General features: G+C 43.6%; 1 protein-coding gene across 2 annotated transcripts; it reads left to right on the top strand.

Moving 5' to 3' along the window:
- The first annotated feature begins 727 nt into the window (after positions 1–727).
- Positions 728–18,687, top strand: PPP1R17 (protein phosphatase 1 regulatory subunit 17). Of its 2 annotated transcripts, XM_019825659.3 has the most exons (6): positions 728–1,041; positions 4,944–5,001; positions 6,181–6,287; positions 9,659–9,811; positions 11,190–11,342; positions 17,479–18,687. In XM_019825659.3, exons 1-6 carry the CDS (start codon positions 900–902, stop codon positions 17,556–17,558), a joined length of 693 nt encoding a protein of 230 aa, XP_019681218.1. In that variant the 5' UTR covers positions 728–899; the 3' UTR covers positions 17,559–18,687. The 2 variants fall into 2 exon arrangements, with proteins under 2 accessions (XP_019681218.1, XP_006929354.1); XM_006929292.4 differs by lacking the exon at positions 4,944–5,001 and having other exon boundaries at positions 920–1,041.
- The last annotated feature ends 4,058 nt before the right edge of the window (positions 18,688–22,745 follow it).

Consider the following 22,745-nt stretch of genomic DNA (forward strand, 5'->3'; position numbering starts at 1 on the left):
GCTCTTCATGCCCAGACCAGCGACTAGATACTGCTCCTCTGGTCAACACAGGACTTCCTCCAGTGAGCTTACCCCCAACACAGACCCTTCCTCTCCATATGACAGCACATCACACCCAGCCTCGCTTCAACACCATTTGCTCCCCCTGCCCTTTCCTGTAGTGCATGTGAATTCCTAGTATTAGAACATTTGGTTTAGTTCCTTTGGAGGAGCAAATTTTTCCTGGCCCCCACACCCCAACCTAGCTAAGGAGGGCTGCTTTCTTCGCTACGTGCTGTCCTCTCGGAATGATGAGCAGTATTGCAAACCGGTTAAGAGCATGGATTCCACATTTGATTGCCCAGTTCAAGCTCTAGCCTTACCACTTACGAGCAGTGAGATCTTGGGCAGATGATTTATCAGCTCAGTGCCCCAGCAGCGAGAGGGGGATGATGACAGCAGTTTATCTGGCAAGACTGTACTGAAGATAAAATGAGTCAATATGGGTAAAGAAGAGTGCCTGTCACCTGGGAAGCCTTATGGAAATGTCAGCCATTGCTACTATTCTCACCCGGGGCCCCGGTGGTGAGTGAAAGTGCCTCGTGGTATTTGAACTCAAGTAGATTTGAGAATCAAAAGCTGTAGCACCTTTCGGGCAAGTCACCTAACCTGACTGTGCCTCAGCTACCGGTATTTGCAAAGTCAGGCCAAAAAACCCTACTGCATCGGGTTGTTTCAGGGATTAGAGGGTCTAGCTGGCTTGTCTGGATTTCTCCAGCCTTGCACACTGGGAACTCAAAGTACCACTCTGTATTGTGTTTTGTAATGGACAATTATTGCAGTCGGAGCAGTGGCAGCGAGATTATCGTCTTCCCCTCTCCATCCCCCTTGCCCTGGCGCCTGTGAAACGGAGCATCCCCATGGCAACAGCGGCGGCTGGTCCCTTGATAAGAGGAGCTGGAGCCCAGCAGCAGCCACTGCTGCAGAGAAGCCGGCCCAGCTTGGGGAGCAGGCTTGCCCTCCCCTTCTCTCGCCTTCTCATCCCAGAGCCTGCACTGATTGGTAAGTGCTTCAGATTTTTACTCCAAGAACTTTTGCAGCAAGGAAAGCAAATTTTCAATAAGTTACTGCTTCTTTATGGTCGCTGGGACAAAGGAGGCGGCAGCTGGTGGTGAAGGGGCAGGGAAGGGGGCGGGGGCGGGGGTATGCGCTCTGGAGCAAGACTAAGCTGGGGCTAGATGGGAAGCTGGAAAAGTCACCATTTTCAAGACATTTTTTCTAAAGGAGGTGGAGTTCTGAACTCTGTAGAGTCAGAATTCTCGCAAACTAAATTGCTAAGTTTCGAGATGAACACTGATTATGTCCACATATTCGCACATTGTGGGAAGGCTCATCTTCTAAGGCTGGGGAGGCTGTGCTTGCCAAAAACACCTTTCCATGCCCTACTTCAAGTAAGACTCACTCCTTGAGGAATACTGCAAATTTAGTCTTTTAATGAACAAACCTGATTTTAAAACGTAGTACTTTTTGACCTGAATTAAATCCTCAGGCTAAAAAGAGATTTGACAAAGGATACGGATTTTATATAATTAGACACCACATTGGGCTGTGGACATAACCTTCTAACTTTTTATTCCATCAAATCAATCCAGGGATGATTACTTTGGGGGAAATTCTTCAGAATTCTTTAGAATTTCCTCAGTTAAGCTGCGTCCGCTCGCTTCTGAGAATCAGTAGTACCATATTCCCAAGACTTGGAAAGGGGTGTCTGTGTTGGTTTGTACCTTGGATTGTTCTAATCTCATGATTAGCTTCAAAGAAGGCCAAAGATGGGACAAGGAGACGTTTCCAACGGTTCAATTTAATAAGGATGAAAAGAACAAACAAGGCAACGCCCCCTTTTTAAAGTGTCAGCGTCCACTGAGATCTGGGCTAGAAGCTTTAGACACGCTGTGTGAATACCCTCAACCCTGGAGAAAGAGCCACCGTCAACCCATTTTACAGATGCGGAAACTAAGTTTCCAGGAGGACCTACAATTTCCCCAAGTGGACCCAGCTAGAGACCAGCACAAGTAACCAAACATTTGCTTCTACCCCGTATTGCCTCACAGGGCCAAATGCTTGACGTCAGTGACCTTGAGTTAAACCACATATTCTAACATCCAACCAAGAAACTTACTTACTCGGTGTTGAGAGAAAAGGCAAAACGCCCAGACCTGCTTCTGACCTCAAACTGAACTGACCAATCTTTTTAACATGAGGAAACAGCACTACTGTCCCCAAAGTAGGAACCGGCTCTGGGCTGGTGGAGCCCCCCCACCCCCACAGTGTCCTCAGCTTCAGCAGCCCACTCCGGCTTGGCTGTCCTCCTGCAATTTGGTGGGCTTCCTTCCCAGGTCCCTGATCTTCCGGTTCCTGTTCTCAAAAGAGAAGGTGACTTTTATCATTAAATGCACTGGTGCCCTTGTGCATTATGTGATGTCAGTTAATATATCTCTTCTCTAGGTGGTGTTTGCATTTACAAGTGTCTCTCTGTGGGGGAGAAAAAAAAGGCTTTTCAGGTGAGGGTGGGCAGCTTGATATTATCCAAATCAACACCGTGTGTGAGTGTTAAAATTCAGAGACACTGAACGTGCAATCAACAGCAAGAAGAATGTGAGAGGGTGACAAATCTTTGTACTAGAGAACAGTTTATGTAATACCCCCAAGGCATCTCATGAGGCCCTAGTCCCTTGGTTAGAATCTGAACACCCAAGGGGCCAGGTATTTAGGTATGAAAGAAAGAGCCAGCACTTAGAACATTCCCAAATTACAGTGAGCTGCTGAGGGAGATGATACAACCTTCCAGGGCAGCATGACAAGCGCAGGGTCCCTTCGCTGGTGCTTGGGATGGGGAGGCTGAATTTAAGAACAGAAAGCATGAGCAGGGGCAGAAATCATTTCTTAGTTCATTCATCAGACTGGCTCGTGTCTTACAGTGGCTCAGTCACACAGAGCACTCCTTACTCACCGGGAGGGAAATGACGAGTGAGTAGGGAGAGGGGGTCATCTTATACTAACATTCAACAGACAGGTAAAATGACAGTTACCAAGAAGGTGATGCTAAACCAAACTTTTCTCTCCTCGAGTACTTGTTCCTTTCTTTGTGTGAAGGTTTTCTGCCAAAAAGATCTTAATGACATCATCCGTGATAGCAGTATCCTCTAATCCCCTGGGCAAAACTCAACCCTGCCCAGCAGAGGCTATTGATGTGACATAAAACCCCAAATCTGAAAACCATCTTTCAGCCCCATAGCAAACAGAAGCTTGCCGGCCCGGCCCAGCACTGCATGCTTGCAATCACACTGGTTTAAAACAGTGTTTCTGGGGTGCCTGGGTGACTCAGTCGCTCATGCTGGGCATGGAGCCTGCTTGGGATTCTCTCTCTCTCTTTCTCTCTCCCTCTCTTTTTCTTTCTGCCCCTCCCTGCTAGCACTCTCTCTCTCTCTCTCTTAAAAAAAAAAAAAGTTTAAAGTTTAAAGTAAGTAAATAAATAAATGAATGAATAAAATAGTGTTGCTTCCCCTACAGACACGAGGTACTATCTTGGGGAAGAAGCAGGTGCCCTCACCTTGTCCAGGGACTTCCAACACTTGGACAATTCACCTGCTAAGGGAAGGCTTCTCTCTCACACATCCAGTACCGTGAAAGCCGTTTTGTTCAGATAGATGAAGGCTAGCCCGCCCATGGTTCAGCATCTAGATGAAAATGAAAGGTTTGATAATTTTTTAGCTAAATAAGCTGGACTTCATTAGCTAGTCATCCGGTATGGTACAGATAGTACATAAAAGTGACTACCATTCACTCAGTACCTGCGATGTGCAAAGCAGGGAGCTATTCCATTTAACCTTTATAGTAACTCTATGAAGTAGATACTATTTCCTCTATTTTACAGGTAAGAAAAGTGAGGGTAAGAATGGGATAGGGGGACAGAGAGGGACCTGTGACCCCGGGGGCCCATCCCTCAGTGCACCACAAAGAGGCTAGCCTTTGCTAATTCTATCATAGCAGCCGTAGCTTGTAGAAAAAAGGGGAAAAAATGATGACATGGTTACTTGGGCTCCATTTACCCCACTACTTCATTAAGATTTAGCCACTGAATCAAAGTCATACCTCTTTTGGAAGAGCTGAGATTCAACCTAGATCCATTTGAACTTGAAAGCTCAGATTCGAGTTAAATAACCAGCTATTGAGCACACAGGAGCAGTCACATGATTCAAGTACAAAGAAAAGAAAGCTTACTCTGGCTGGAGAGAAGGAGAGGGGGACCATTGCCAGATAAGACCTAGAACAGAGAGTAGGAGCCTAGGGTCAAATGACGGCTCTGACGCTAAGTGTGTAACGAATGATAGGTCCCTTCAACCTCTTCAAGCCTCAGTTCTCCTTCTAAATGAACACTGGACTAGATCCTCAATGGGGTGATTGTCAGCATCAAGTCAATGACGGGGCCTGTGACTTTCTGCCCAGAGTGAAGTAAGATTGGATTGGTTAAGGCGCACAGGCCGTATCTGAGGCTGTAACTTTCCCTCGAGACCTCAGCACTGAGCCCACTCATCCCGACTGATGGTCCAATAGCTTTCCTCTCTACTTGAGCAGGTGGGCGGTAACCACCCAAGTTAACAGCATACTTCCTTATGGTCCCAGGGAGTTGGCAGTCTTTATACAAACATTAAAACAATGGTCTGAATTGATTTCTGCTAAAGTCACTCAGTACAGTCAGTCTGCTCAGAATGACACTAAAAGCCGGGTTCAAGTAATCCGTTAATAGCTCCATCTGCCATGCAATGATCTCAGCTTGTAGGGGGAGAGGCCCTCCAGCCTTCCCGGAGAAAACTGGCTTATTCCTCAGAAGACAACTGAGTTGAACTAATTCTATGAGCTTGAAATGTTAACACAACTGGTCTCTGTGTTCGTCTGCATGCCAGTGATCCAGGAATCTCAAGAACAGAGGATCGGTTTGGGCCATTTTAATCTTTTTTGTCTGTAAGTATTCTTGTTATGATAGAACGTGAGAAATAAATTTTCAGAAAGAAATGGAATCAAGGCAGATTCTATAAATCTCAAGTAATGCATTTCTCATTCAGACTTGACATATGTCCATTCTGGATTTCCACTCCTGGAGAATGACTACAACTAATAGCTCTGAAAGTTCAGTGGGTTTGTGGTCTAAGAAAATGGGGGAGGGGGAGGGGGAAACAGACTTGCTTTAATGTCAGAAATCTCTAGGGAGAAAATAATAAAGATCCGTTTCAAGACCTAGATTTTTTTTCTTACCACCTTATAATACGGGCAGGGAAAAAACCTTATTACCTTATAATTACTTTATACTATACATTTATACATTACATGCTATACTTTGTAGTATGTCATGATAGAAAACCAGAAGGCTGATTCAATTTGGGTTCAAAGGAATCACTGTTTTAAGAGTCTTGGGTATCTAATGGAAATCTTCAGGACTGGGTTTGGACCCAGGCTATTTAATAATTGGATCTTGGCTACTTAATAATTGCATAACTCAAGAAATTATGGTTTCTGATTCTTGCTTTCTTCATCTATGAAGTAGACATAATCCTACTTTGCAGAACTCAACAGAATATATAGACAAGATTTAATCAAGATTTCTGTAAGTCTCAGCTAACTCATTTCTAATTCAGAATTGACAAGTGTTCACTCAGAAACTCCCACAGTGCTTCTGAAAGAGGAATAAATATTGAACGTTTGATGAATGGCAGTTATATCCATGTATGTGTGTGTTTCATTTATTTTGACTTAAATCTTTTTTCATGTTTATTTATTTTGAGAGAAAGAGAGAAAGAACGTACATTCACGCACATGCATACAAGCAGGGAAGGGGCAGAGAGAGAGTCCCAAGCAGGCTCTGCGCTGTCAGCATGGAGCCTGATACAAGGCTCGATATCTGATCGAGAGATCATGACCTGAGCCAAAATGCAGAGTTGGAGGCATAACTGACTGAGGCACCCAGGAGCCCCTATTTTGCCTTAAATCTTAAGTTAGAGCTTCTAGTAGTTAAGCATAAGAAACAGACTTGAAAAAATAGGATTGAATTGAGAACGTAGTAAGTGCTCAATAAATACACTTATTTAATAAGTGAACAAATGAACAGAAGACACACTTATGGTCTTGTTTCTTATACTTCTGCAGTGCTGGAGAAGATATACCTCCTTCGATGATGTCCACTGAGCAAATGCAGCCACTGGAGCTCTCAGAAGACAGGCTGGACAAGCTAGACCCTCATCGTGAGCACTTAGGTAAATGCTGCAGCGTGCATGTCAGTAGTGAGAGTCAGAAAGGAGGTGTCTCTGCCATCCTCTCGCCATTCGGCAAGTCAGCGGGAGGCCCCCTGAAACCTGATCCTTCGTACCTTCTGGTGACAGCCAACACCAGCTGGAAAGGCAAATAGCCATGGCTCTGTGGGGTCTGCCATGTAAATATTAGCTGAAGCACTGGAGAGAAGTTCATTAGAGTTACAGAAAGAGAGAAAAGGCATTGTCCTCTTTTCTGGGTCTGACAGAGTCCCAGACAGAGCATTTCTGAGGCAATAAATGGAATGTGGCAGGAGACCCGCTTTCCAGTATTTGCCGGCACACTTACACCCCATGTGCAGTGCAATAAAATATTTCAAATATCTCTCTTTGCCTATCAAGACAGAATTTTAAATAGCCTTTTTCGGCTTTATTGTCAATCTGTTTCCTTTCCAGAACTGACTTTTTGCATAACCTTTGTAATGAAAATACCAGAAACATTTCTGCCTCTACCCATTTCTAAAAATGAGACACTCAGACTTTTGATGGATGGGCCTTTTGCATATTCATAGCCTTTGTTTATGTCTCGCCTGGTTATGAGTCCCCCCTCCTCTCCCCTCTCCCCATTTGCCATCAAGATAGTTTATGTTCAGGATTTCTCCAAAAGTAGGAAAAAGTGCAATGGAAGTAAAAGTCCAAATTGAAGCAAATGTCTTGCTCTCTGTACTGTGCACTGAGTTGTATCCTGGGGTTGAATGGTGACCCATGACTGGTCGACATCCAGCCTGTACTTCCAGAGGCCCTACCGCTGGGCAGCACCCATTCCGACCAACATTCATTCATTCAACAAATGCCTATGGTATGTATGATATGGGGGGGGGGGGGAGTTAACTGTGCTATGTGGCAGCAAATTTTTAAAACGGTAATTTCAGTCCTTATGAAACATAGTCCCAAGAACCTCGGCTTACGCTTGGTGCCATAACATGCCAGGAATGTAACCTTTAGTTTTTCATCTGGCCTTCCCAACTTCAGTTTCCTCGTCTGCAAATTGGAGATAATAGCACGCCTTCCTTGTGGGCTTGGTGTAAGGACTACATGAAAGAATGTGTTTGGGATACGATATGAATATTTAACAACCGGTAAGACACAGGCATTGATTAGTCAGAGAAGGTGTTGGTCATTCCCACACACTAGAAGGATGTGGAATTATCTCGTACATAAGCAGTACTCGGGAAAGTTCCCCACTCGCCTCTTTTTTTTTGTATATGTAAACCTAAAAGCAAATAGTGCAATGCCTTACATATAATATGATCTCAATAAATATTTACTAAATTGAAATGATTGGATGGAATTTTTCAAATCCTTTAGGTGAAAGGAAACATGTATTACTATTAAATATGGCTGAAGGGAATGACGCTATTTGATTTTTTGGTTATATACTGTGATCTTTGGATGATGCAGGCATAATAATGTATGGTTACTAAGTATTTCTCCTGGTAGGTTTCTCGTGCATATTGAATTTTCTAAAACAAAGGACCCCATCCAGACATAAAGCCCAATAGATCACAGCAACTTGAAAACAAGGACCATTTCTTACTTGTCTTTTTAGCCCTAGAATCTTGCTCAAGACCTGACATAGAGTAGGAACTTGATCAACGTTTGTTGAATAAATGCATGAATGAATGACACAGGTTATATCTAGACCCACAAAACTGAAGTGAACAGGTTTGACACATTTAACCCCCAGTGTTTTGAAGACATTGACCTGAATATTTTCATAAAAGAGAAACAGAGAGAAAAAGAAGGGAGGAAAGAAAAAAGGAAGGAAGGAAGGAGAATAAAAGGAAGAGGGAAAAGAGGAAGGGGCTGAACATATCCAATTAATACCTGAATTTCCCCAAATTCATTCACAGCCGTAGAGGTAACCGGACTGTATCCAGGTCATAGTGAATTTCTTCACTGTCTATGGCTTCTTTGAACCCTAACAGACTATCTCCTTATATATAACATGTTTGAGTTCATTCATTCAAGCATACATCTGACAAATATTTATTAATTGCTGTAAGGAGATAAAAACACAAGATACCTGTCATCAAAGACGGCAGAGAAGATATATGCAGAAAAGGTGTTACATGAGCAAAACTCCTGCAGCTACCCAGAAGCCGAGAAAGGATACCCAAGACTGGGAAAGACTTACAGAGATGGGGTGGGGAGGTGGGCTTTCTTTGGATCTTATAGAAGGTGTCAGGGAGTGAGCAATGGCCAGAGTCAATTTTTTTTGAGGATTTGAGATATATCAAATGTAACAACTGCTTTACCAACATTAACAAATGTAGTCTTCTCTCTCTGTTTGTCACACACACACACACACACACCGATTTAATATTATCCCCATTTAAAAATTTGAGACGATATCAAAGTTCCTAGAAATTGAGGGCCAAATTCTCAGAACTAACAGGGGACAGAGTCAGCAATTGAACTGGGATCAGTCCAACATCACTTATCCATTCAACATGCATTTATTGGAGGGAGAGGCAACTAAGAATAAAATTATTAAAAGGACATAATCCTTAATTTCCATGAAGCCTCTTTCTAGAGCAGGAGAGAAACCATTATAGAATAAACAGGTGCTAGAACAATGACAGAGAAGCTCAGAGGAGTGCACCATCAACAAAAACATTGAGGAGTCAGATGGAGCAAAGAAAATAATGGGCAAGGAGTGATCAGACTAGATTAATTGTGTACCCTGGCATCTGATGGATGTGATGCAGAGCCTCACAAGCTCCGGGCACTGAGAAAGGTAAAAAGCTGAGTAAGAGGGCAGGAGGACCTGGGGTTGAGATGGGCAAATGGGAGAATTGCAATGCCAGTGTGCGGTGAACCAAGACACCAATGCTGAAGGCAAGTGTGAATCATCCGGGTGACCACCTGGCCACAGAAATGGAGGTGGGTGAGGAATTTGCAGAGAACTTTACTACAAAACTGAAGAGCATGCCTGGCTCCATCCTGGCCCGTGGAGTCTTCAAGAGAGCAAGCCTTGAGGAAAAGAAGTTAAGAAAGAGCATTTCGCACAGAGAACCTGTCCTCCCATCAGAAATTTAACTCACACCCACTCTGTGGCTTGCCTAATTATATTTTAAAGTTCTCTTTTGCTTTGATTATCCATCCCCTTTGGCGTTTTGTAGAATATTCCAGTTTTCTGTTTTACTGTGTATTTGTGCAAGGCTCCCAAAGTTTGATGTAGACTGGGCCAAAATATATAAATAATTTTCCTTTTCAGACCAAATGGCTCCTGCAAGTGATTGGAAATCAACCAGTTTGTGAGCAACCCTTATTCACATCGCATTCTTCTTTATTTTGCATCCCCTCAATATCAGATGACCTTTCAGACCAGTTCATTAAGGACTGTGATCTCAAAAAGAAGCCCAGAAAGGGAAAAAATGTGCAGGTTGCCCTGAATGTTGAGTCAGACCAAAAGAAACCAAGAAGAAAAGATACACCGGCATTGCACATCCCACCTTTCATACCAGGTAAGGGACAACGAGTTCAGTTCGCACATCTGTAAAAGGGAACCGCTGCCGTAGATCACATTGGTCTTACGACGTTTCCTTAAATACTTGGGTGTTTTTAAATCACTGGTACTATCCCTACATCTGTCTTCATGACAATATGGCCAGCTGCTATAACAAATGAATTACAAAATGTTAATGGCACAAGTTTTGGGATTTTTTTTTTTTTCTCACTCATCAATAGTGCAAGTTGCAAAAGCAGGTTCTGCTCCAAACAGTAATTCCAGGATTCTGGCCGGTGGCAGTTTGCACGTCACCAGCACATGGCTTTCAAAGTCACCGTGAGCCTCAGCATCCAGCAGGCCCAGGGATGAAGTGGGGAGGGGTGCAGAACAGAGGGCGAGACTGGCAGGCCCAAAAGGGGCACACCTCGCGTCCTTCAGTCCCAAACTTCACCCGAATGCAAGGGAGGCTGAGAAGTGTAGACTCTCTGTGTGCCCAGGAAAAAGCAAAATGGTTTGACGAACACGTTGCTAACGTGTCTCTCTAACAACCTTGTGTGTGAGGTGTGATACTGTTTCCCAACAGTTTTGTTTGGTCTTCTTTCCTTTTCTCCTTCCCTCTGGGTCATGTATTTAGTGTTCTTTCCACTCATGACCCACTTGGAGGGCTACAAAACAAATAGAAGCCAGAGCTTCCTGGGAAGGAACTTTCGGTTTTACAAGACAAAACAGAAGCACCTAAATAGCTGAAATATGCAGGAAGAAATAACAACTTTATGTAAAAGTTGTTTACTTATGTAAAAGTAAAATAATTGCTTTATGTAAGTGATGAGGTCCTTACATAAAGACTCCAGGAGCTCAGCCTGGGCAAGGGGTTGTGGAAAGTTCCCTAGAAGAGGCCGCTTTCAGAGAGCCTTTAAATGATGGAGAGAAATTTCACATGTGGGAGAGGTGAGAAGGCAGGCAAGACACTGAAGAGTGAAGCATGTGGCCTGCAGAACAACAAATGATGCATTGCTCTAGCCAGGATGGCCCTGGGAGGCAGGCAAACCTGGGCTCAATTCCTGGCCCTGACCCCTGGGAGCTGGGCTGCCGTGGGTACATTTCGGTGCCTCGTTTTCCTCAGACGTGTGACGGTGGTGGTAATACTAAATTCCTCAGTGCTTTCTGAGGCTAACATAAAATCAGGCACGTAAAACCCTTTACTTAGAGGATGTTCGCTAGTGTTGCCTCAATAGAGACTAATTCTTAATATTGAAACGATTGTTTAAAATAAGTTTGAAAAGATATATTGACTACCATCACTAGGTATATGTGCAAATATGAAGGCATAGTCCTTACGTAGTAGGATATATGTGTTTGACCCTGTTTCCCCATTTGTTCCCCAAACCATGCAGGTGTGCTTTCAGAACATTTCATTCAAAGATACGATGTTCAAGAGAGACATCCAAAGGGCAAAATGAGTCCAGCTGTTCATAACACTGACCTGGAACAGAAAAAACCAAGGAGAAAAGACACACCTGCCCTGCACGTGTCCCCCTTTGCAGCAGGTAAAAGAGCTGGTGCAAGGCATTTGCAGGGGGTGATGGGAACAGGTCAAGAGCCTTACCATCTGGAACTGCCACGGGCATGGCCTTTGTCCTGGCCCAGCAGTCTGTGTCACACAGCAGTGCTCTGGGGAAGAGGAGCGTGTATGGCTGCCTTTCACGTTTTCCTTCCCCGGCAGCTCCCCCAGGGCTGAGTTGGAGCCGGGGGAGGTTCAGAGCATTACTCGTGCTTCAGCAGGGCTGGTCAAGTTCACTGAGCCAATGAAATAGAAATGTCAGTGGGTCCTTGAAAAGAGTAGAAATATCCCCCTCCCTAGTCTTCCATGAACCATGCATCCTATGACTGATAGCGGATTCTCCCAAGACGCCTGGATATACTGACCAAATCTTTAAAACAAGAGAAAGAGAGAGGGAGAGGGAGAGAAAGGGAGATTCAGAAATAATGATAGTCACCTTCATATGTGTCAAATCAAACCAAAAAGTCTTGCTGAACTATGTACACCACCCCAGGCTATATAAGGCAGCTAATGTATGAAGTGTAGTCTTGTCCCTGAGAATGTTAAGTGCAGGTTGGGGAAAAAGACGTATACATTCACGATTAGGTTATAAGACTGAGCGAGTCTTATACATGTGACTGAGTGAGTCACATGTGTGAGTGTGTGTTTTACATAGATATTTGGAGGGGGTGGCAGAGAAGAAAATGTACTAATGTTCATTGAGACTCTACTAAATGTTAGGTACTGAGTTCGGTATGTTTGTGGATTTTGTTTAAATCAGCTAACACAAGAAAGGAGCTATTAGGTCCCTTCACATAAAAGAGCTGAAAGAGAATGTATGTAACTTCAAGTCTTCTGTGGATGACATTGACGGAGAGGTAGCTGCTTGGTTGATTGGTTGGATTGAGATGGGATGATTAGGAGGACAGATAAATGGATCAAATTATGCTCAAGATCCAATGCAGTGACGCAGCAGAGCTGGGGCTCTAATCCAGGTCTGCCTTATGTCGTACTGGGGTGGATAGTTGGGACTTTCAGCTCTGTGGCAATCCAGAAGGGACCCTTAGGGAGGAGATGAGATTTTGTTGCTATAGAACTATGTTTCCCCATTATTTTATGTAATAAAAAATTGAAAGACACCTCAGAAGAAGACATCATAAATAGGCAGTCAGGGATACAGACAAGGCCACTGATCTCTGTGGAGCAGAGCCAGGCAAGGACGCATGGAGCATTGAGGAGGCATTTCTCTGAAGAAATGGACCAAGGACCAAGTGACAGGTTCTGAACTGCCTCAAACGTGTTCTCATATGCCTGCAATGAACCTCCAATCCATCACACATTTCCCCCAAGCTCTGCCTCTATCCCAGTTCTAGTCACCTTTCAAGACTCAACCAAAGTCTCTGCTAACAGACCCCTCCAAGTCCAAAATGAATCTTTTCTATCCGTAACTAACTCTGTAGTAGATGGGCATGCAAACTGAGACTGTCATCTTTCAGTATAGTTTTCATCGTTCTTGCTGCTATTTTTGTAGCTCTTCTTTAAATTGACTTAAATTTGATGAATTCATGAGAACTGGCCTGTGATTGCTCTATGTTGCTGGTATTGACCTTGCTGTCTAGCCAAGTCCCTTCTATACAGCAGTGCTCAATGAGGATCTGTTGATTTGATATTCTATTTGCCAATTACAATTCTTGGCAGTTCCAAGTTCTCTATTAGGAGATTTTATTTCTTTACCCATTCCTGTATTTGTTTTTATTGAAGTTCTTCTAGGGGAAGACTTGATCGAGGAACAAAATATTTATGGGCATAGAGTCACCTTAGCAGAGGCATTGAACATGGGCTTTGTGATCAGAAAGGACTAAGTTTGATCTCTGGTTCTGCTCATCCTAGCTTTGTGAGCCTGGGCAACCAGCACAAACAAAAAAGCCTCCTTCATTTCATGCATTTCTGAATGGAGGACCATAAAAATCTGTTTCCCAGGATTGTTAACAAAATTAAATAAAGTATATAAAGCACTTAGCACAGATCCTGGATTGTTCAAAGTCCTCAATAAATGTGAGTTCCCCTCCATTCTCTTCAATCTTATATTCCTTGAGATTATTCAAACCATTTCTACAAGTGAGAATTTTCCTAGCTGCAAGTGTTTTTACCTCTCCATATAAATCTACTGATTCAAAGGACTTCCTAAAATGTTAAGCCCTGTTTATTTAAGCAATGGATGCTGCCTACATCCCAATATCTACATCTTAGGAGAGAGCTTCCAAGCTGAATTTTTAAAAAGTGTTTATCAAACAGGGCAAAGTACACAGAGCTGGAAAGAGAGGCTGTATATCCACGGACTCTACACACATTATGGAATTCCTAGGATCAGCAAATCTCTGTGTTGTATTTGCAATTATAGATAGTGTTCTATGATTCTAGCTTTTATTAGCATATTAGCTGAAGCACTTTATTTTTGAAGAGCCTTTTAGTATCTAAAGATTTGGCAGTAATCGAAATGCTAGTTAAGCTGATAAGGATACAGCCTTCGGCAGATGTTCAGAGAGACTCATATTGGTTCTAATAAGGGTGTTGAGAGGAACTCACAGACAAATGCACTCTGGAGACATCTCCTCTCATTAGCCCTTGGCAAGTGAAGACCGGACAAGGATTATCTCTCTCTTCTAAATCTCTTGCTAACTGCCTTCATTCCCCTAGGTTAATGAGCTTATTTGATGGGTTCCAACTGCCAGACAACTCCTTAGTGAGGAGTCATCTCTGACTTCCTTGCCAACCCAGGTCTGTTCCCAACTTGGCCCACATTTGCCAGAGCCCCCCATCTTGGTGACTGCATGGCAGGGTGCATAGGACTGTGATTAGTAAGATCTTAATAGCCGAGACCTGCTTAAAAGAAAAAGAAGTCTTTAGCTAAGGTTTGTGGCAAAAGGAACCAGGAAAGTAAAGAATAACGAGGCTGGAAGCATTGAAGAGAAGTCGCTTGGAAAATTGGCCCACGAGCTGTAAATATTTGGAGATCAAAGCTCACTAATGTGCTTGTAGAAAGGAGACTGATATGTCCTTTGAAAGTGACACCTCTTCTGTTTTTCTGGGAATAGTATTCTCTCTGGTGTGGTTTGCCAGGACAGGTGGCATCTCAGCCCTGGCTTCCTTGAATTAGAGGCATACATCTATAATGCAGGTGACCAGCTCTGAGTGGAATCATGGCCTAAAACAGCTTGTTGCAAGGCTAATTGGTTGGCCTTTAGAGACCTTGGACTGACAGCTTTGGCCTTAAAAACATACGAGTTTCTAACAGGCAAGTTCCTTAAACTCTCCTACACAGAGAATGGAAAGGTAGGAACTGATATTTTCTAAGTCCCTACTGTATCCCAAGTCCCCTGCTAGATGCTAGGATATCCTTTAAGAACCTCACAGTTCTTGGCCAGGCAGGCTTAGTTGGTTAAGCGTCTGACTCGATTTCAGCTCAGGTCACAATCTCATGGTTCGTTTCCCTCTATCTCCGCCCCTCTCCACCCTCTCAAAATAAATAAATTAAATTTAAAGAAAAAAAAAGAACCCGAGAGTTCAGTAGGGGGTAGGGGTGATGGATGTATTGTCCAATGATTCCTACAATGTGAAAAGTGCTTTAATGGAGGTTCACGTAAAAGTGTGCTTGAAGCATAAAAGAATGTTGGTCTAAATCTACCTGGCAATGTCACCCCCTGAGGGAGATATGATTTTTTTCTCCAGTTTTGCAAATGAATAAACTGAGGCTCAGACAGGTTAAATGATTTGCTCAAAGTTCAGTGACCACCAGGACAAAGCTTTCTGGCTCTAGAGTACATTTCTTCAATAACATACCTCTGTTTCCCATGGGAGAACGTAGGCTCAGGACTGGGTTAAATCACAGACCAGTGTTTATCAAACCTCATTCATCATCAAATGAACAAAGCTGACAATATGAAACATCAAGCAGAATGCAGTGATGACATAGATGTTACTGATTTAAGGCTCATCCTAAACAATGATAGCCATGAAATCAAGATTTCGATGAGCCACAATATGTATTTTTCATTGTAAGACATTATTTTAAGGCTTAACTATATTAATATAAATGCTAGTTCACTTTCCACTTGAAATTATCTCCTGTGTCCCTGTGGAAAGCCTAGCCTAGTTTGGGAAGGGCTGACCTTGATGGTTACACAGGCTCCTCCTTTCCCTGGAATCCCAAGACTTTTTTTTTCCTGCCCAGATGCTTGTACAACTAGGTTTCAAGGATACCCCAAATAATCAGAAAGTTGACTGGGATCTGGGAATTTAAACGCTCTTGTCCATTTTGAATCAACTCAAATTTGGCTTGATGTGAAAAGATATCAAGGAAATTAAGATGGAAAGTTTGGGGGATTAGCATAGTTAACTGTATGTTCTCCTACCATGATAGCCTTAATTCCAAGTAAAAATCCAAACCTCTTTGCAGCGGGTATAAGAGAAAATATCTCCCACTGTGTTTCCTAAGTGATTTATGCAAAATCCTCATTTTCAACCAGACTTCTGAAATTGTTTTTCTCCTCCAATAAATATCAGCTAATTGGTAAAGAACCCATATGAACAAACTAGGAACTGAATCAAATGAATAGTCATTAAGATCAACACATAGTTTTCATTAATTTGCCGCTGTTGAATGGAGTCCAGTGTTGTAGAAAGGCCTCTTGTGGTGCACAGCTTTCTACCCTCATGTTTAGATCTTTATGAAATGCTTAATGAACCGAAAGGATTCTAATTATGAGAAGGTGGGAGTGGGGCAAGGCACTGTGGTTGGCTGGGATGAGATGACAGAAATCACGGAGGACTGGCCTTGAATCATACCCTCCTTTATGTTTTTATTAAAATGACCCTACTTCACAATTCACAGGATGAGCAGACCCACCCAGATCTCCTTGGATGGTCTTAACTGGTCTGATCAGTCCAGAAAATCATGCTTAGGCTTCTGAATTTCAACGATCAGTAAACTCTTGAAAAAGAAAATATATTGGAGCCCAACATAGGGATACCAACTTTGGATTCTGCCTAGTAAGATGCTAAAAAACTAACCACCTGACATGCCTAAAATTTCATAAAAGAAAGGATATTTTAATACCCAAAAGGAGAAAAAGAGTCACCTCAAAATAAAGAACAATTTTTTTAAATGGTAGTCACAGAACTTTACAAAAACTCACTGCCCGTTCTTGAGTTTCTCATTTTGCTCTGAACCACATAAAGTTTAGCGCCTACCAGCACTGACACACAGAAATGGCATGTTCAGAGCCTCTGCTCAATATTTCCCCTAGATGTTAAAATGTAGTTGACTTTGACTTTATGCTGCTGACCAGTTCTTTGCAAAGAAGTGAACTAGCAAGTGTAAAAGGAAGGGATGGGGCGCCCGGGTGGCTCAGCCGGTTACGTATCTGACTGCTGGTTCCGGCCCAAGCCATGATCTCACTGTTTGTGAGTTCAAGCCCCGCATCGGGCTGTGTGCTGACAGTGCGGAGCCCGCTTGGGATTCTCTCTCTCCTATTCTCTCTGCCCCTCCCCTGCTCATGCTCTTTCTCCCTCTCGAAATAAATAAAGTTTACAAATGAAACAAAAAGGTATAAAATAAAAGGAAGGGAGAAGCGGACTCAGCTGCTCACAGGCATGGTGCTGTGCTCAGCACTGGACGAGCTTCTTGTTCAATGGGCACAATAGCCCTTCACATCAGTAACAAGTGTGCTCATTTGACACCCAAGAAAATTCAGGTGTGAAAGTGTTCACGGGCCCAACACAGATCGAGTGAGTGACAGAATGAGAGGTCCGAAGCAGTTGGACTCCAAAACCTGTTTGCTTTTCATCCAACTGTGCTGTGAACTTAAATGCAGAACACAGACACGGGGGTAAAAGTTGCCTCTGACTCCCAGGTTAGTGTCTCCTGGTAACCAGAGCGGTGTCCTGCCTGAGTCACAGCTCCTCTGGGAAGGCCAAATAAGGTCACCCGGCTCCCTCTTTCTGTTGGCACCTTCAGCACTTAGCTCTGCAGATGCTAAAGGGCTTTTGGGTTGTCATGCTCCTGTGTGCTGTGTCTACGCTGTAAGGTTGTCTAATATTTTAATCAGAGGCACTTAATTGCAGATTGGTGCTTTGTTTTGCAGGTATGACACTGCTCAGGGACGAGAGACCCAAAGTGATCATGGAAGATGACGAAAAGGATGGTGACAAAATAGCTATCTAAACAGAGTTCCCCTGAGACCCTTGTAAATAGGTTAGATTGGTTCCCTGTGGCGACCTAGAAAAAAAATAGACTTGCTTCTGCTCTCATTTTGTCATAATCTGCCTTTAAGATCCAGACACCTTTCCCCCAGGAGGCATACTATATCAGATTGCCAGTCACCTCTTTGACTCTCTCTTCTTTCTTGAATCCGGTTTCTATTCCCGCCTCTTGACTTTTCGTTTTCTAATGCAGTGGAAAGGAAACAGATCACTCCAAAGTGGGAGGTAACAGGGAAAACTCTAGTGTTAGCTTCTGCATCTTCTGGATCAATTCATGGAGCAAAGAATATGAATAGCATGGAAGTGCTTTATTTCTTGGTCTACACTGGTGACCAGGACTTGACTTGACATTATCCAAATAGCAGCTCAAGGGGGGACTGACTCCCTGTTGCCAGTTAAGGAGGCGGGAAGGCTTGGTTCAGACTCACTGATTACTTTGGAGAACATGGTCTTTTGTGTCCTTTATCTTTCCTCAAGAGTCCAAGTGTCTCTGGTGACCTTTCTATGATCCTTGTAACTGATACCCTAAAGGCGAATGAGTTGGGCAAGTCAACCCAATTGACCATGTGGTCTACTGAGAAGCTTAGCAATATTTCTTATTTATTTTTATTTTTTAAAACATCTCTTAACCATGTTATCCTGAAATTTGTGAGCTGTGTCCCAAGTGAACCATGATAGGTAGAATATTGTTCGTGATGAATTTTCTCTTTAAAAAATTAATTAAGGTCGATGGAAGGCGTTTGTATATTTTTAGCATTCTGACTTATTTAGACCCCAATATGCTTTCTTGAATGGGAAGGAAAAATGTGGTGTTAGCTACTGAGCAGGGATCTACACATAACCCCAGCCCCAGCCTGCTGGCTATGGGTGCCGTGGGAAACCTTTGCGTGAAGGCCTCATCCACCAGGTGATGGATGTGAGGAGATGCAAAAACTGTTGTGCAAAAGTAGAAAGGTGGATATTCAAACAGATCCCGCCTGAAAGGGCTAATGTGGAGGCTCTGTATACACCCTGCTTCCAAAAGGCTGTCTTTCTCACAAACGTGGACAAGATATAGGACACTGCTGGTAATAAAAACGCTTCTAACCACATGTTTATGGCCCGGTGCATTTCTTCTAAAAAATTATTTACTTACAAATACCAAGAGAAGAGGTTGCAGGAGAGAATTACAGGACTGATTCTGTTTGTTTTTTGACCCACGTAAGTTTAAAAATACTTGAATTGGCCATTAATATTTCACAATCGAATCAGGAGAATTAGCCTAAAATTCTAGATGTGCAGAGTCTCTTAGAAAAACACCTCAAGATCTGACAACCTCAGGCCTGATTAGAAGCATGGCAACTGTCAGCTGATGCTGGGCACCGGATGCCCTTTTACAAACACGCATTGTCCAGCTCGCCCTCCGCCCCGCATGGAGTATGTCGTCTGCTGACTTTACCCTCCAGCCTTCACATTTGGGTTTGGAGTCGCTGGTGAAGACCCACACTTCGTGTTCCTAATGATCTCTTGCCAACTTGATCCCAGGACTCCCTTTTCACTTCTGATGGCCTCAATCCCAGGGGTCAGGGAGGAGGGGAATAAGATGTGGCCAGGCTGCTGGTTTAGGCATAAGTGGTGCAACAGGGCCACCATAAATTCTTTAAGAAACTGAAGGCAACTACTGTACATAATAGGATTATATCACTTCCAGCAGCAATTTTTACCAAGGGGTTCTCCCTACAAAAACACAGATGCCGTCTTCTGCTATCAGATTTGCTGATAAGCATGGTCTGTTCCTGCAGCCATGCTTTCAGGGTCTACTCAATAAACTCACAGGCTGCTCAGGGAAAGCCCAACCCATTTCTGACTTCTAGATGGTGTGGAGAGTAGACGGGCTATTGTAGAGACAAAGGCCTTGGGTTCCAATCCCAACTGTGCGACACTGAGCAAGTCCCTGAAACTCTCTGTTTCTTTCTCTTAAAAATGAAAATAAGAATCCCTATTTGGCTTGCTTAATAGTTTGAGAATGAAATGAGATCATGTATGACAAAGAGCTTTGTGAATGAAAAAAACCACATCGATATGTAACACAGGATAATTTTAAAGACATTTTCGGAGCAAGGACTCTACCTCTTCTATTGCCAAATCTCCATTGCCTGGATATTAAATGGGTAGCGATCATACGGAATTCAATGACAGCACCTGACAAAGGACTTCCAATAAGGAGATCCCATCACTTGCGCAGCCTTAACTGAAAGAGTAGCCCTCCTCCTTCTGGGAATGGCCTTCGTCACCGTCTCCACTGAAAAGGAGCGTTCACAGAATGCAGAGGGGCAAAGCCAAACATCCAACCAATGCTGGACACCGCTGGGGTGATTTGGACTGAAATCTAATCTCCCTTACTTCCCTTGACCCATGTGGCCCTTTTCTGGGCAGCTTAAGTAGAGGCTTCATAATGAGGATACATTCTGATGAACATAAACAGCTCTTAGTACGTTGTGAACAACTTCCCTCCAGCCGCATAATAGAATTAAGAAAATAAAAGCATTATATGGTAGCCTATTCAGAAAGAAGGCCCAAAGTAAAGGCATCCCAACAGAACCGGCAAACCAGTTGGCCATTTGTCCCTTCTGAAGGCATCTACCAACCCCAAGCTACCTGGATGAGGAGGCACCAGACGTGAGACACCCCCACACAGGACTGCTGCCTTTCTTTAGATCCAGACCCTCTTTAAAAGCTGTTGCCTGAGATCACACAGCCAATTTCTCATGTTTAATTATCACTTGGGGAGGCAGAACCAAGCAGGTGCTAAAGGATAGGGATAGAATCATAAAGGACTCAAGCCGTGTTTCCTTTTCAATTCAATTAAGTGAACTTTCCTTCCCAAGCCTGTGTTGTCCAGGTTGTTTCTTAAAACAAGGATAGATTGAGATAGCATGCGGTTGTGAAAACAAGTCAGGCAATTATTTTTCCTAGCTGAGAATAAGAGGCTAGTTCCATAATGGATTTTGTAGAGCCTCTGTCATCTTGTGGAACTAAAGCTCCCTTTCCATGTGCAATTTGTAAGTGTGAAAAGGTTACGCAAAAACTCCCCAAGGCAGGGAATGACTGTACAGGAAACCCATGAGCTGAGAATATCCCCCTCCCGTTCTCCTGGACACAAGATTGCTTTGAACTGGCTTTGAAGTATCATCTGTACAGAGGGTTCAGAACCTTAGGATGGCCATAATTCCTGACCCACAAAATCAGGGCAGGAGACTGCTCATAGATAAATGTGCAGGGAAAATAATGCACTATTCGAAAGGAGCTCTTGCCTCAAGAGCCCCTGATATCAGCTTACCTTTTGCAAGAAGAAAAGGGTAGGAATTTCCTAACCTACGGTAGCAGGTCCTTCCAGCAAAATAAGAGTCCTCGTTTTTCAGGGGACTCCCAGAGAAGAAATAGAAAATGGAATACCACTGTGCTCATCCTAACCAATGTCACTCTGCCTCCTGATGACAAATGTGAACGTCAAGGTTGACTAAGTTAGCAAACTACAGATCCTCTTGTCCTTATAATTATGTGAGAGATTCAGAAGAACAATATATAGGGGTGCTGGGTGGCTCAGTTGGTGAAGCATCCAACTTTGGCTCAGGTCATGATCTCACGGTCTGTGGGTTCAAGCCCCGCATCGGGCTCTGGGCTGACAGCTCAAAGCCTGGAGCCTGCTTCAGATTCTGTGTCTCCCTCTCTCTCTCTGCCCCTCCCTGACTCATGCTCTGTCTCTCTCTGCCTCTCAAAAATAAATAAAAACATTAAAAAATTTTTTACAAAAAAGAGCAGTATATACTTCAATATTTATCAACTAAATCATTTATAAACTATATTTAAAATTTATTAAATGCTACTTAAATAATGCTCTTCACGAAAGGAACAGCGTGCTCTGAGCCCTTGTGTTTGTTCAATCTTTTTCCTATATCATCTCACTGGATCCTCAGAAGCCATTGTAGGAACGCGTACTAGCCAGGGATATTGACTTGAAGGAGTGGCCAAGACTGGAATTCAGGTCTCTGAACTCCTAGCCCAGCACTCTTTGTATTTTACAAAACTGTCCTGAAAATCCCCCTAAAAGCCAGTTCTGGAGGACAGAGAAGCTTAAAGAGGGAGGTTTTTCAGTGATCCAGAAAGGAGTGCAATATGTAAACGGTTCCCTTTCGTGACTTTTCCCCGCCCTCTCTAAGGAGACTCATGTTTGCCTAAGTACAGAAACATTTTCACCCTTCTGACACCCAGAATCTGATGGTGAGTAGCAGACTCTATGCTTGAAGGAGGTGAGCGGATTATCTTCATCTTCTCATTCCACCCCAGCCCCCATATTATCCATTCTGTTGTACTTCACGGCCAGACTGATCTTTTCCAAAACCCAAATCTGACCATGTCTGACCTCGCCTTAGTGTCTTCTCCTGGCTTAGAATAAAGGCAAACATCTAGAGCCTGGGACTACTCCCTTCACCCTCCTCTGTGCTCCAGGGGTGTTGGCCTCCTGACAACTCCTAACGTGTGCAACATTCCCTCTACCACAGCATCCTGCCGCTTCCAGGGATGCTCCTCTCCCCTCCCTCCCACCCACTCCCCCCCACCCGGGGCCACAGGACACTCAGCAAAGTCCACTCAGCCTTTAGAGCGCAGCAAAATGACATCTCCCCAAGGAACCTCTTCCTAGCCACTTTTTGTTTTAAACTTATTTATTCATTTTGGGGGGCGGGGAGCAGAAGAGGGGCAGAGAGAGAGGGAGAGAGAAAGAATCCTAAGAAGGCTCCTCACCGCAGAGTGTGTGGAGCCCAATAAAGGGCTCGAACTCACGAACTGTGAGATCACGACCTGAGCCGAAATCAAGAGTCACACACTTAAACAACTGAGCCACCCAGGTGCCCCTTCCTCACCTCTTTGACCAGGTCGGGATTCTCCATTACTCACATGTTCTCCAACCACCAAGTTCTTTTCCTTCATGGTCCTTGTCTTTCATGATCGTCCATTTGCAAAACTGGTTACCTTTGTCTCCTCGCCATGAATACAGAGGTTGCATCTGGTTCTGGACCAACACCCTACGCCTGGCATAGAATTTAGCATGACATAAACGGTCTAGAAATGCCAGCGAGTGAGTGGGCGAAGGAATGAACTTTGTGAGACA

Source organism: Felis catus, chromosome A2, assembly GCF_018350175.1.
Source record: "Felis catus isolate Fca126 chromosome A2, F.catus_Fca126_mat1.0, whole genome shotgun sequence".
Taxonomy (NCBI): domain Eukaryota; kingdom Metazoa; phylum Chordata; class Mammalia; order Carnivora; family Felidae; genus Felis; species Felis catus.